The sequence below is a fragment of the Suillus clintonianus genome (assembly GCF_016758775.1).
Source record: "Suillus clintonianus strain FC179 chromosome Unknown DEU56scaffold_20, whole genome shotgun sequence".
Lineage (NCBI taxonomy): Eukaryota > Fungi > Basidiomycota > Agaricomycetes > Boletales > Suillaceae > Suillus > Suillus clintonianus.
In genome coordinates this window covers 72404-86262 of record NW_024539244.1, presented here as the reverse complement: position 1 = coordinate 86262, position 13859 = coordinate 72404, and the positions used below count along the sequence as shown (strand labels likewise).

General features: G+C 48.7%; 7 protein-coding genes across 7 annotated transcripts; 4 read left to right on the top strand and 3 right to left on the bottom strand.

The window, feature by feature from the left end:
• Nucleotides 1–12: 12 nt before the first annotated feature.
• Nucleotides 13–1704, top strand: DEU56DRAFT_910580 (uncharacterized protein; the record flags this gene model as incomplete). Its single annotated transcript, XM_041357190.1, has 4 exons — nt 13–171; nt 224–418; nt 477–911; nt 961–1704. 4 exons carry the CDS (start codon nt 13–15, stop codon nt 1702–1704), a joined length of 1533 nt encoding a protein of 510 aa, XP_041210618.1.
• Nucleotides 1705–1913: 209 nt separating this feature from the next.
• On the top strand, nt 1914–4514 carry DEU56DRAFT_910579 (uncharacterized protein; the record flags this gene model as incomplete). The annotated part of the gene is made up of 7 exons (XM_041357189.1): nt 1914–2081; nt 2130–2509; nt 2557–2685; nt 2740–2855; nt 2910–3080; nt 3139–3752; nt 3807–4514. The coding sequence occupies 7 exons, from the start codon at nt 1914–1916 to the stop codon at nt 4512–4514; spliced, it is 2286 nt and encodes a 761-aa protein (XP_041210617.1).
• A 1417-nt stretch (nt 4515–5931) lies between these two features.
• Nucleotides 5932–6572, top strand: DEU56DRAFT_910578 (uncharacterized protein; the record flags this gene model as incomplete). The annotated part of the gene is made up of 2 exons (XM_041357188.1): nt 5932–5981; nt 6317–6572. 2 exons carry the CDS (start codon nt 5932–5934, stop codon nt 6570–6572), a joined length of 306 nt encoding a protein of 101 aa, XP_041210616.1.
• A 176-nt stretch (nt 6573–6748) lies between these two features.
• Nucleotides 6749–7468, bottom strand: DEU56DRAFT_732963 (kinase-like domain-containing protein; the record flags this gene model as incomplete). The annotated part of the gene is made up of 2 exons (XM_041348307.1): nt 6749–7195; nt 7247–7468. Coding segments are annotated over 2 exons (669 nt in total), but the record flags the coding sequence as incomplete, so codon positions are not given.
• Nucleotides 7469–10022: 2554 nt separating this feature from the next.
• DEU56DRAFT_754291 (uncharacterized protein) lies at nt 10023–10705 on the bottom strand (the record flags this gene model as incomplete). The annotated part of the gene is made up of 4 exons (XM_041349798.1): nt 10023–10153; nt 10188–10218; nt 10272–10482; nt 10563–10705. 4 exons carry the CDS (start codon nt 10703–10705, stop codon nt 10023–10025), a joined length of 516 nt encoding a protein of 171 aa, XP_041210614.1.
• A 360-nt stretch (nt 10706–11065) lies between these two features.
• DEU56DRAFT_754290 (uncharacterized protein) lies at nt 11066–12015 on the bottom strand (the record flags this gene model as incomplete). Its single annotated transcript, XM_041349797.1, has 8 exons — nt 11066–11148; nt 11181–11211; nt 11269–11460; nt 11523–11579; nt 11632–11666; nt 11695–11768; nt 11842–11877; nt 11969–12015. 8 exons carry the CDS (start codon nt 12013–12015, stop codon nt 11066–11068), a joined length of 555 nt encoding a protein of 184 aa, XP_041210613.1.
• Nucleotides 12016–12926: 911 nt separating this feature from the next.
• DEU56DRAFT_754289 (uncharacterized protein) lies at nt 12927–13479 on the top strand (the record flags this gene model as incomplete). Its single annotated transcript, XM_041349796.1, has 2 exons — nt 12927–13196; nt 13219–13479. 2 exons carry the CDS (start codon nt 12927–12929, stop codon nt 13477–13479), a joined length of 531 nt encoding a protein of 176 aa, XP_041210612.1.
• Nucleotides 13480–13859: the final 380 nt, after the last annotated feature.

Sequence of the window (13859 nt, the reverse complement as noted above, 5' to 3'; positions counted from 1 at the left end):
TTTCCTTATCCAATGCCGCCTAAAAAGAGCAACACGGCCAAGAAGTCTTGTGGAGGTTCTGCCCGGAAACTTTTGGCACCTGCCGGCTCTCCTCCGGTGCCCGCAGGATCAAAATCGTCCACGCCATCCTTAGAGCCAGAGGACGCTAGGATTCCGGAAGAACACAGTATAGTAAGTTTTTTTTTGCTTCTTTCTAGTGTTCTGTTGACTGACTGGAGGTCAGTGGTGTTTGATCTGTCTCGATGGCGCGGAAGGTGACGTTGTACTCTTTGAATGCAACGCCTGCCCCCGCGTCATGTGCAGCAAATGCATTGAGGTGCCCAAGGCGCACGTCGATGCCGTCCAACATCCGGACGTTAAATTTTTATGTCTTTCTTGTCACTCATTGCGGACGGTTAAGGAGCCCGCGCCATATTTTGTGAGTCTTCTTTTTCTTATTCAAATGTTCTATTGATTGACTACTTAACTTTGTTCAGGGCTTCTACCATAACGTTTTGCCAGAGGAAGGAGGAACGCCTCTACTCCCAGGCTTCCTACAGCTCAACGGCAAGTATGAGCTGGCGTCCAACTCCATCTTGGCAGCCACACCCCTCGCCATCGTCCATTTTTCCCTTGGCGGCAAGGACGCAATCTCCACACCCGTTCCACTCCTCTCGCATTACCTCGACAAGTACTACCCCAGCGGTGGGTTTCTGTACGTCGAGATCTCGTTCGACATCGTTTCGTATACGAAGATCGACAAGTACACCCGCGACCAGGTCGAAACGGTTGCTAAGCTCGTCCGTCACCTTGGCTCAACTGGTCGGGTCTTTGCGTTTCTCTCCAACCATTCGGAAGAAGACAGCGGTTGGCTCTTTGCAGGGAAGGAGGGTCAAGGTGATGGAGAGTATGTTGCGATGCAAGTTCAGCATGTAAGTTTTAAAATTTGACGCGTCAATATTATTAATTAATCTATTCTAGGTTCTCTCTACAGTGTTGAAGCCCTACGCCAGGATCCTCAAGTCCGCACACTTCGTCTTCCTGGTCTGCGGTTCTGTGGTGGCACACGAGACGCCCTACACTCAGCTCAAGGAGTCCGTTCTTCAATTCAACTTCGCATCTGCAATTATCTTTCCCGCAGCTCGCTTTCAACCCCTTGTCACCACTAATTTCTTGGTCGCCATGGCGGAACTTGTTGCGATTGAGCAACTCAACATCCGCACCGTATTTCCGACCCTCCTTAGTATGTCAGGCGGTCTCGGTCAACACACCAGCGTCATCCTGATGACTCCTGTCAACATTGATGGTTGCTGCAAGCTGGAACTCACTACATTCGCGCGCGCTCACACTCAGACTTCGCCTTGGGGCATTCCTATTCCTGCGCAATGCCCCCAATGTGGCTCTACCAAGAGCTGGGCTGAGAGGGTTGCTGTGACAGTTTCTGATGAGAATCACGACGCGCACGCCTCACACCAAGTCTCTGTTTGCCAGTACATCTACACATGCAAGTACACCAACTGTGGTAGCACGCAAAAGTTGCCATGCTACAAGTTTTCTGTCACCAAGCCTCCTGGGTCCATCATCAACAGCGCCAGGACCAAGAACTGCGCTTGGTTCAAGTCGCCTTCTACTCATTTTGTATCTCAGTCTTTACCTGACTCTACCCAAGGCAAGCGCAAGAATGAGACAGCGCCTCCTGGGACTGCAAAGAAGGCGCGCAGGTGAATTATGTATTTACTTGACACTGTATGTACATAATTTGAATTGATTGAGGTATCACTTTGTCACACGTGTGATTTGGTAATGACACAGTCTTGGTTTGCATGCACGTGATCGCGTCTCCTTCAAAACTTCAACTCTTCGGCCTGGTCTAAGGTTACGCGACGCATACTCACCCTTACCAAAAGCTCCTGACTTACGTTTTCTTGTCATCAATGGCTGAATGGTATGCTTCTTGGGAGGGAGTACTGACTCTCCACAAAGATCAGTTTGTAAATGAGAAGAATTCCCGTCAGAATCTCCTAAGACAGATCCGCAATGAAATTGTCGCAATTCATCGCACAAGACAGGATTCCGAGGATTTACCAAAGGGATTGAAAAAGGTACTGTTTTGTTGAGTATATAATGATACTGATATAATTATTATATAGGCTATCAGGAGGTACTACCTCCAGTTCTTAACGGACGCTGATGATCGACATGCTGAGCAAGAGGTCTTGGGTGATGAGCCGGAGGAAGAACCATCTGGCGTGTCCCCTGAGGACAGAGAATTGGCGGCTCGTCCTAAGGACGCAGGGTTCTACAAGAAGGAGCTTAATGCTTGGGACGTCGCGCAGAAACTCTTCAAGCAGGAGATGGACGACTATGATAAGGAGCAGCAACAGAAGAAAGGCGTGCAACATTCTATTAAGTATAGGACTGGACATGCGAGGGAGTGGTTCAACAACATGACTTCTGCACATCGGAAGGAGGTTGAGGAGGCGAGGGACAAATGGAATAGGGAAGGTGCCCCAGTAGAAGCACAGGCGATGTAAATTGCCTTTTTTTTTTCAATTTCTACTATAACAACATTGACAGGTATCGAAAGAAAAGCCTCAAAAAAGTTCTCGACGATTTTACAGAACAGATGCGGCGTTCTATGGGTTGCCGAGTCGTGATGTTAGTCAGTCACAAGAAAAATGCCGATCAGACATTAAGTGTCAAGATGTGAGTATTTATCCACTCTCCTCAGGGTAAAATAATAATTTTATTGTTATTCAGTCATGAGTCTCAGCCTGTCAATCACAAGAAACCGTTTAGCCTGAGTTCTCGAGGAAGCAAAGAGTGGACATCCGAAGGGTTTGAAAAATATGCCGAGTGGTCGAAGGAAGAATTTTGTAAGCTCTGTATTTTTGGGGATTGGTTCAGACTGCTCAATGACCGTGTATCAGACCCCACCAATGATGATGATGACTCCTCCGATGAAGACAGTAAAGATGGAAAAGATGCGATACCTGAAGTCATCTTGGACGAGCACGGGTTTGCAAAGCTCCCTTCCCGTAAAGGAGTGAGCCTCAGGGGGCAACAAGAGTTGGTTCGGCAAATTTTTCATGCATCTTACAGTGAGTTGCCGATCACTTCATCTGTTGATTTTAACTTGACTCAACTTCCGTTTTTCAGAAGTCTTCACTGGTAGCAAAAAGCCAGTACCTTGGCTCTCGATTGCCGGCAACCTTTTGGTGTACCTGGATCCAGACTCCATCCCTGATGGTTTCGTCGTGCAAGATCCGTCTCATTTGAAGGCGCAGGAAATAAACCATCTTTGGGGCCATTGGGAAGACAGGAAGGCCTCGAAACAGAAACTGGTTATTTTTGTCGGGGCCGTGAGTTCCCACATGAACAAGTCCCTGCTCGTCAATGCTGTCTATGTAGGCGAGAAAAAATCAAAAAAGAAGTATGTACCGGTCGACACTGATGATGAAGAGGAGGCTTCAGCGGCGCCTACGTCCACGAAACGTACAAGACAGCTGGCCGAGGCTAAGGCTTCCTCCAAGCCCAAGGCCAGCACAAGGCCCACCAAGAATTCAAGACCGCAGACCCAGGACAGCTCCGAGGATAGCTCTGATGATAATCTCACTCCATCGACAGGGCTGGTTAAGCGACCATCAGTTGGTCAAGAAGTCGTGCGCACACCAGCCACTGTGCCAAAGAAGGATCGGATGTCATTCTTACGGTCTCTCAGCAGCCACGACGAATATCTACTTTTGATTTCACGTCTCGGTGACTTGAAAAAGGTACGTTTGCGATTAATACCTGGATTGGTGAAACTTGATACTCACTTGACACAGGAACGAAGCTCTGAGGCAATGGAATGGCCCGCTTGGGCGACATGGAGTTGGGACAGATCACACCTTCCGAATAGTGTGCACTCAGACGAGCGTGAGTTGAACAAGTTCTTGGAGATAGTCCTCTCTGCAAAGATCTCTGGCTTGGAATCAGCCATGAAGGTCAGCCTAGGTCTTGGGATGCTGCTAAGAGAATGCAAGCGAGTTATCGAATATGAGGAGGACGAAGCTACCCTGAACACCCCCTCTTACCTTGGCACCTCTATTTTGAGTATCAAGACCCACGACCTCGTCATAGAGGCAATCAATACAGCCAGAGGTGGGGTTATGCGGATGCTCAAGGCGAAGGAAGGACAACATGCTGCCATTGCTGAGGCTGCTGGTGGTGAAGAACACGGAGCTGATACTGCCATTCGGACGATTTCAACCAGGGAAGAGAAAGAGGATGAGGGGACGGAAATGGAGGCAGATGAGTTGACAAGGAAGGTTGACAAGGAGTCGCGGGAGGTGGAGGAAGAGAAGAAGAAAATGGTGATGCTGCAGGAGGACATGAGAAAGCTGGAGGAGAGAAAGCGAGAGCTGGAGGAGTACAACCAGAAGCTGTTGAAACTGGTGGAGATCGAAAAGGACAGTGGTGGTAAGGATGATATGGAAGATAAGGAACAGCGTGGTGAGGAGGAGGAGGAGGAGGAGGAGGAGGAGGAGGAGTAGGATGAGGAGGAGGAGGAGGATGAGGAGGAGGAGGACGACGTCGTCGTCGTGCAGAAAGGGAAGAAAAGAGGAAAATCTGGGGGATCTGGAAGACCATCCAAAAAGGCTACCACTGACAATATTCGTCGATCCAGCAGACCCAGGCAACCCTCAAAAAAGGCCATGCGAAAGTGACCTAGCATAGCACATTGTATTCTTGCTGTTTTGACTCATAGATCTACTTGATATTACTAGGCAAAGCAATATACATGATGGGGTGGCCGGTATATAGTTTACAAGGCCAGCCAAGACTATATACCTGATTTTATAAGTGGGGCCGGCCAGTACCTACCCTACATGGCCGGCCAGTACCTTTGTACATGCTAGTACCTGCCCTATGGGCTCGGCCAGCAACTCCTGTACAGTCGTGTACAGGAGTGCTGGCCGGAGGCTAGTTCTTGGTAGCATTCGGCCGGCACTCCCATACACGCTTGTATAAGAGTGCTGGCCGGAAGCTGTTTCCTGGTTGAGCTGGCCAGTACCTGCCCTGTGCACTCGGCCGGCACTCTCATACACAATTGTATAAGAGTGCTGGCCGGAGGCTGTTTCTTGGCAGCTGGCCAGTACCTGCCTTGTGCACTCGGCCGGCACTTCTGTACACCATTGTAGAGGAGTGCTGGCCGGAGGCTGTTTCCTGGCAGTACCTGGCCGGCACTCCCATACACAGTTGTATAAGAGTGCTGGCCAGAGGCTGTTTCTTGGCAGCTGGCCAGTACCTGCCTTGTGCACTCGGCCGGCACTTCTGTACACCATTGTAGAGGAGTGCTGGCCGGAGGCTGTTTCCTGGCAGTACCTGGCCGGCACTCCCATACACAGTTGTATAAGAGTGCTGGCCAGAGGCTGTTTCTTGGCAGCTGGCCAGTACCTGCCCTGTGCACTCGGCCGGCACTCCTTTACACGATTGTATAAGAGTGCTGGCCTGAGGCTTCTTCCTGGCTGAGCTGGGCAGTAAATGCCCTGTGCGCTCGGCCGGTACTCCTGTACAGTCGTGTGTAGGAATGCTGGCCAGTACTTCTCCTACAAGGCTGGCCAGTCCTCGCCCTACACATTCCCTCAGTGCCTAAGCAGAGTTCAAGGTACACTGGCCGTGCCCACTTCTACGAATCGGCCAGCCACATATCTACCTGGCCAGGCCGGTGCAGGCTGGGTCATATTCTACAGCCTTTTGGCACATCCGGGGCACCACTTCTACATCCAATGTGACTGAAGGGTCTGGAAATGCCATCTGGATGATCATAGTTGCATTTCCAAACATCGCCAAATGCACCTCCGCTAACGTGGTTCATCGTCGTCTTAGTAATAAAAGGTGTCAAGTCGTCTGGCAAGTCGTCTGCCCTGCAGCACGGTCAAGAAGTTCGGTACCGCGATACTGAGCACAATGCGTTCATACCTCGGATCGTCGTTCTCCATGCCTTCTCAATCAACCTCGTAGGTGGCCGCAGTGACGGTCGCAAATGTTCGAAGAATGTGGATTAGATTCAGGTGTGGCGTACGATCCAAGGTTGGGCGGCCCTTTCCCAACCCGTCCCTCATATAATTCCCACAGTTACACTGATATCAAGCATTCATGCGTTCACTGATGACTCTGTTCAACTTGCCAAGTTGCCGCAATGCTCCTCCTCGCTTCTTGATAGTTTCGCTACATGCAACATTGCGCACTCCTGAGGCGTTTGGTACCAATAAATGGTCGCGTGTTTAAATTACAGCTGAGTTACAAAGCCATTCTCTCTTGAAATACGTATGCATATGATTAGTTGAGCAAGCCCACACCTTGTCGATCTTCATCAGGTGCCGTACCGTGACACCGGTACATCTGTCGGCCCCGTCGGCCCCGTCGACCCCGTCAGCCCCGTCGACCTCATCGACCCCGTCGACCCCGTCAGTCCCGTCGACCCCGTCAGCCCTGCAGTCTGCGCAGATTCCCCTACTGTACTACCTACCCTCTCCCTTCTCAAGTTTTGCATCGCCATGTCCGCTGCCATCTCTTGGGCTGCGTCCATAGTGCGCGCCGAAGCATAGCCGTAATTCATGTCGTCAACTATGTGATTGTTATGCAGTGCACCAAGCATCACTCTGCCTACCACTTACTGTATATTGTAGCATACCAGATCATATCATTCGGAGGTCCTCGGGAGTAAATTTCCCATCTCACGTGCTCCGCCACAGCCGGACCATAAAGTTTTTGAGAGATTTCTTCAAGTTTTTGCTGTATTCGAGCTACCATAATCGCCAGACAGGGAACCTGCCGCCTGCGGGAAGCTGTCTCCTGCATCATCGGGAGGATCGTCAGGCGATTCAGAAGAGCCTTGAAGCTCATGTAAGTGAGTGGTTGGCAAAGCAGCGAACAATGCAGGATTACCTGGGAAGGAGAAGCTCGTGTAAGTGGATGAACAGCAAAGTACCACGAAGTATGCAGCATTACCTGGGGTGGAAAACCTATGTATGACAAAGTCAAGCACTTCTTCTGCTGAAGGTCGAAGTTCGGGTGTGAAGTGCAGACATGTTTGGATGAATTCCCAATCCAAGTCTATTATGGCAGGATCATGACCGTCGGGGCGTTGCGGTCCACGACCATGCGACATCCTAACGATGATGAACGCTTCCCCTCGGATCTCGGACCAAGGCAGTCGACCCGAGAGAACCTGTTCAGTCAGTCCTCAGATGAATATCTCGTGATCAAATTAACAACTAACTTGAAGCATTATACAACCAAAAGACCAGATATCAGCGTTTTCCAGAGGCACTGGGGGCTCATGGGCATCCTCTGGTAGAACAAGTTCTGGTGCTGCATAGCGGATTGCGCCCGGGCGCCTAGAAGACATAGCCAAGTGCGACTGGCCGAGAAGGGGTTGGATGATGGTGGAAAGACCAAAATCAATCAGCCTTGCATGGCCTCTCTTGTCAATTAGTATATTTGCCTGCAGGTTTGTTAGTTCTCAAGAATAAGTGACCTTAGCAGCACAGCGTTTACCCCTGTTATATCCCCGTGCACGACAGACTCCGAGTGCACTATACCAAAGGTAGGGTAGCATTCGAACATCCTATGAAGGAAGATGGAAACTGACAGTAACAAAGTCCAGCGGCGACATCTTCCAGCTTCCAATTTTGATTGAGTCTCCAAAAGTGAAAAGGATCCAAATGAGAACTTCGCTCACCATACGCGAACGGTCCAGGATTGTTAGATCGTCATGGTTGGATAGGTAGGCATTCAACGTGCCGTTTGGAATCCACGAAAACACTAAGCAGCGCAACTCTGGGATCCGTCCAAACCCTACCGCTACACCCCACAACGGTACAATGTTATTATGGCGTAGAATTCTCAGAATGCCAATTTCTCGGCTAATATTCTGGGTCACTCAAGTACTAGTAGCATGGGTGTTATTTGGACGTATAGTAGACTTATCACTCACCATGTTGATTGTCTCCAAACTATCCCTCTCCGAAACCCTGAAGGCCTTGACCGCAACCTTATCGATCAATGGGCATCAGCCAGTTACATGGCAAACACGAACTAACGAGGGCTGAAATGCCATCTGGATGATCATAATTGCATTTCCAAACATCGCCAAATGAACCTCCGCTAACGTGGTCCACAGTTGTTCGAGTAATAAAAGGTGTCAAGTCGTCTGGCAAGTCACCTGCCCTGCAGCACGGTCAAGAAGTTCAGTATCGCGACACCAAGCACAATGCGCTCATACCTCGGATCGTCGTTCTCCATGCCTTCTCAATCAGCCTCATAGGTGGCCTCAGTGACGGTCACAAATGGCCAAAGGATGTGGATCAGATTCAGGCAATGTTGCGTTTAATAGAGGCTCGACCCAAGGTATGTACTTTGCGAACTCCCTCTGGATGGGCGTCTACTTAACTTGCCAAGTTGCCGCAATGCTCCCCTACGCTTCCGCTGCACGCAACATCGCGCACTCCTCGAGCGCAAGTGAAACCTCGTTGGTCGTGACACCTGGGCCGTCGGGCTACGGTAATCCAAGGGTCACTGATAGCAACCGTAATTTCAATGCAGCCTCAACAGAATTCCGAATCCAAGTTTAATCATTTGCATATGTCGGTCCGAAGGTCGAAGCCTCGGGCTTCAGTGCATGAACTCGACATCTGAGAGCATCTCGGCAGAATTCTGCCACGTCTCTACCTTCATTATACGCAGATGTGATATGAACCCACTGTCTTTGTCCCCATTCTCAATTGACGCTGTCAGTCAGTTCTTCAAATTCACTCGCTATCCTCAAGTGAACGAGACTCTCATAAAATAGCAGCGGAGCCGCCATCTCCACCAGTTAAGGTGGCCAAAGAAAGGCCAAGCACATCATGGACAAAGAAAGAAGAGCATGTCGTCCCAAAAATCGATTGGGCGTTGTGTTTTTGGCTTGATATGCATTGCATTCTTGACAGCTCTAGATCGAGTATGACTGGGATCCGCAGACCGCAAACCCACGCTATATATATGTATGAATCCACATGTGGCTTTGACCCCCGAGTCATGAACTAGGTTGGTTCAGCACCCTGTGGTACAGCTCAGAATATGACATGGTTGATCATCTCTCGTGCTGTCCAAGGAATCGGCAGTAGGGGTATTGTGCAACACGTACAGATCAATATATTCATTATTCCTCCTCGTCTTTTCAAGGCGAGTCACTGAGAAAGGTGCTTATGTTTTCTCTCATGGTTTGCTAGACACGTACAACGGGCTTGACATTAGTTTCTGTCATCTTGCACGCTCTGGTAGTCTATGCAGGTATGTGATGTACGCATATCTGGCCCGGGTATATCAATTATATATGACTACCCTAGGTTCTTAGTGAGTGCCATACTTTGGAGACAGAGCTTTAATTATGCTTGACATCATCATGATTTTCTAGCTACCTTCTGATGTATTACCAAGGTAGACCTGCCTTATAGCCTTTGAGTCTGCAGTTTGCCACTGAGCTCAACACCAGTTCTTGGAGCATCGGCAATGAGTTCTGGCGTCAAGTCACCGTGACTTGACTCAAGTGAGTAGTGAATTCATATGTGGTCATTTCCGTGGGAAAGTAAATTATGTGGGTTGAGTTGTATCTGAAATTTTGACAACTACATACGAGCCGCAGTTATCTTGGTGTACTAGCTATACTCTAGTACTCCATTCAGAAGTTACAGTCGTGATTAGACCCTCGCTAGCCATGAATTTCATGTTACGATCGCGAGTCCGTGGCTTTCAAATTATTAGGGTTGGGTACAGGTCCTGTCGAAGAAGCACTACCTCGTTATAACTGAAGTCAATAAATCCAATAAGACTCGGCAATGAGTCGGGTAAAAACCCTCGAACTAGCCTGTGCACACCTTGGCGCCTCCCCATTACTAGAAACTACTGCTGATCCAAGCAACTCTTCTTGTGTTTGTTAAGGTTATCTCTGCGCGAGAACATCTTCCCACACTCGCAGGAGTAAACCAACCCGGTATGAGTCTCTCGCATATGCCTCAAGAGGGCATCTTTCCTGAGCATCCTACCACAACCATTCCATTTGCACTGGAAGTGAGAACTGGTTGGGCCATGAATTCCGTGAACTTCTCATATGTGGGAAGAGAAATCACGGGGACACAACATGTGCCTGCAATACGACCCATGAGAAATCTCCCACATACACTGAAACATGTCTTTGAGAGCACAGCCGCTCTGCAAGGGTAGATTAGTCGCAGTGATGCACGGTCAGTATGATGATAACTTACAGGTCCTGGTCCAGTGGAGGACTCAGATAATTCATTACTTGAGATGATGTGAGAGAACGGCAGTATGGAATGTGCAGGAGTACTCGAGGTGGAGGCGAACAACTGATCCATGACGGTGATCAAAGTCTTCAATTCATGATTAGGGTGGGATGATTGAATGTTGAGATATTGTTCTGTCATGTCACCAGGACCACCGTGTGCGACAGGCGATCTAGAAGAATCTTGAAGCTCGTGTAAGTGGATTGTTATAAAAGCACCACGAATTATGCAGGATTACCTGGGAAAGAAAACCTATGCGTTACAAAGTCAAGTACTTCGTCTGCTGAAGGTCGAAGTTCGGGTTTGAATTGCAAACATTTTTGGATGAAGTTCCAATCAGAGTCTATTATTGCAGGATGACCATCGGGACGCTGCGGTCCACAACCTTTGGACATCGTGATAACAATGCAAAATTCCCGTCTTTCAGATTTGAACTTGGACCAAGGGGGCTGACCCGAGAGAATCTACTCAATCAGTATTCAAGCAAACATTTCGTAACCAATCATCAACTCACTTGAAGCATTACACAACCAAAAGAGTAGATATCAGTTTTTTTCCAGAGACCCCAGGTCACGTACATCGTCCGATACAATAAATTCTGGTGCTGCATAGGGGATTGCACCTGGACATATATACGTCGCAGCCAAGTGCAACTGGCTGAGAAGGGGTTGGATAATGGTGGAAAGACCAAAATCAATTAGCCTCGCATGGCCTCCCTCATCGATGAGTATATTTTCCTGCAAGTTCATCAAGTTTCAAGAATGCCTCAACAGTTCCGGATTTACCCCTGTTATGTCTCCGTGCATGACATGCACCAAGTGCACTGTACCAAAGGTTACTAGACGTCCTGAGAAGATAGATGAAACTAACAGTAGCACAGTCCAGCACCGACATCCTTCAGCTTCCAATTTTGAGTGAGTTATGACAAGTGAAAGGATGTGATGAAATTCCTGCTCACCATACATGAACGGTCCAGGTGTGTTAAATTGTGGTTAGATGCTAGATAGGTATTCAACGTGCCGTTTGGAATCCATGGAGATACTAAGCAGTGCAGCTCTGGTATGTGTCCAAATCCTGTCGCTATACCCAACAACAATACAATATTGTCATGGCGTAGCATTTTCAATATGCCAATTTCACGGCTGATTTTCTGTATGATACATATACCATGGGTGTTCTTGGATGCATCACAGTACTATCACAGTCACTCACCCTGTTGATCACCTCCAATCCATCCCTCTTTGAAAACCTGAAGGCCTTGACCGCGACCTTATCGTGATATCGAGTGTCAGCCAGTTGCATGGAAATGAATCCAACACACTAACAAGGGCAGAAATACCATCTGCATCAGAACACCTGCATTTCCACACATCGCCAAACCCACCCCCGGCAACATAATCCCAAGTGGTTCGAGTAATAAAGGGTGTCAAATTGTCTGGCAAGTCCTCTACCTGGATCCTGCCGCAGCAAGGTCACACAAAAGTTCAATAAAGCAGATCCTGCGGCAACACCGAGGGCAATGCGATCATACCTCGAATCATCGTTCTCCCATTCCATCATGCTTTCTCTATCAGACTCAGAAGTGATGCAGAGTCAAAGACTGGATCGGATCTAGTTGATGGTCGTAGGCCAAGGACTAAGGTACCTTGTGAACTTACACAGGAACCTGGATATGAGTGTCTATATGATTCGTGTTGCTCGCCATTTCTTGTTCTCAGTACACATGGTTCTCGGTTCGCTGGATAAAACATTGTGCTAGCTTTTTACTGTTCGAGTCTTTTGCTCTTACCACATTTATACCACCCATGGCCAAACTACCACTAGAGTCTAGACGCTGCACCGGACTTGAACGTGTTATCCCCAACGGGGGCGCGCCGACATGAGCGTCGACTCGGATCCGGTTCGATGGATGGGCCCTAATCCGCCAATCCTGCCCTCAAGAAAGTCATACCAGATTGCAAAAGAGAGAGGAACGGCGAGAAAAGACATGTGGGTGCTCTCTCACTTGAGGCGTTCGAAGCGTTTTTGGCTTGCTTATGTTCTACTTGCAGTCCATCGCAGCACCCAGTACAAGCACGTCTGTCACAATTCAAATATTCACGGCCCGCCCGGTGTCCTTCCACACTTTGCTCTCATCTGTTTATTTCATGAAGCAAACCACTTCCAAGGATACAACCCATCTCAAAGAAAGTTTCCCCATTCAGCGCATATTCACCGGCCGTACCAGAAAGATGACGTCCCTTCACAATTCCCTCATATGCTAAGTGATATCACTGGGAAGGCGGACGATAATTTGAGGCCAAAGCAAATTGCAAGGACAGAAAAGAAGGCGACGAGTAGCATGCAGGGGGATATCCTGACCCGGAGAAATTCCGTCTAAAGTTCTTTGTCTGGTTCGAGGTTCATATCTGCCACATCGACTGCAAGACCTCGAACGAAAACACTTGCTCCTTCTTCTGTACCTCTGCTGGGAAATACCATTGAGCTCTGCAACTACGAAGCCTACAGTTCATCTTTCAAAGACAGCGCCACCTATCCTCAGACCGAGATACGGATCCCGATAGAAGCACTTTCACCGATTCTCTATATTGCTTTGCTCCGGGCGAGGCTCTCTCGATGCACATGGACGACATCATATCGCCCCAAAAGTATGAATTTAGTCTTCCTGCAGCTTCTTCCTCAAATTTCGGGTCTGTGTCTTCCTCTACAGCTCTCGCAACTTCACATCCTATCTTCAGAGAAGATACCTCAGTCAACATGTGTGCGCCCTTCTATAGTGCCCTCAACAACTCAACGAGGTCCCCCACCGCTGGGGATGCGCCGGCAACACAACTTCCCAATTCCAGGTTTCCATTGTCTCAATCGCTGCACCACCACACAATCACCGTATGTTGCATCGCAAGCAAAGGGACAAAAGCAAGTGACACTTCCACCCTTCAAGCCTCCGCTGCTCAAGAAACCCAACCCGAAATATGTTCTTGCACCAAAGCAGGTAGTCCAGACTCCCGAGAGCCCACCAACTTCGACGCCCGAGCTGGATAAGGACGATAGCAATGTCGATGGTGATGTGGAAGATACAGGCGGTGCGGCGGGTGTGGATTCATCATTTGATGTGTCTTTTGATGTGGATGCAGATGCCCTGGAGGCGACCATGCGGCAGTATGATTAGTGCGTGGACAATGCATTTTCCAGGCTGGGGAAGATATGAGATGGGTGTATGCTAGGTGACTACTGTGTTTCCGATCACTCTTTGATAATCCATCTACGTATATTTACATGTACATTCGCCAGCATATAATACTCGCTGCCTCACAATATAAATTAGAGGTGTTTGTTACTTGAGCAACTATATGCCACGATCAAATATGAAGTATGATTATTCCTACTAGCCCCAGTTCTCCACTACTTCATACACCATCAACCGCGAACTTCTGACCGTAAATCCGCATAAGCATTAACTCAAACAGAAGTCAACAAATCCCAGAAAGCCCAGTAATGAGTTAGATAAGAACCCCAGCCTGTGCACAACATCGGCATCCGTCTCCCCAT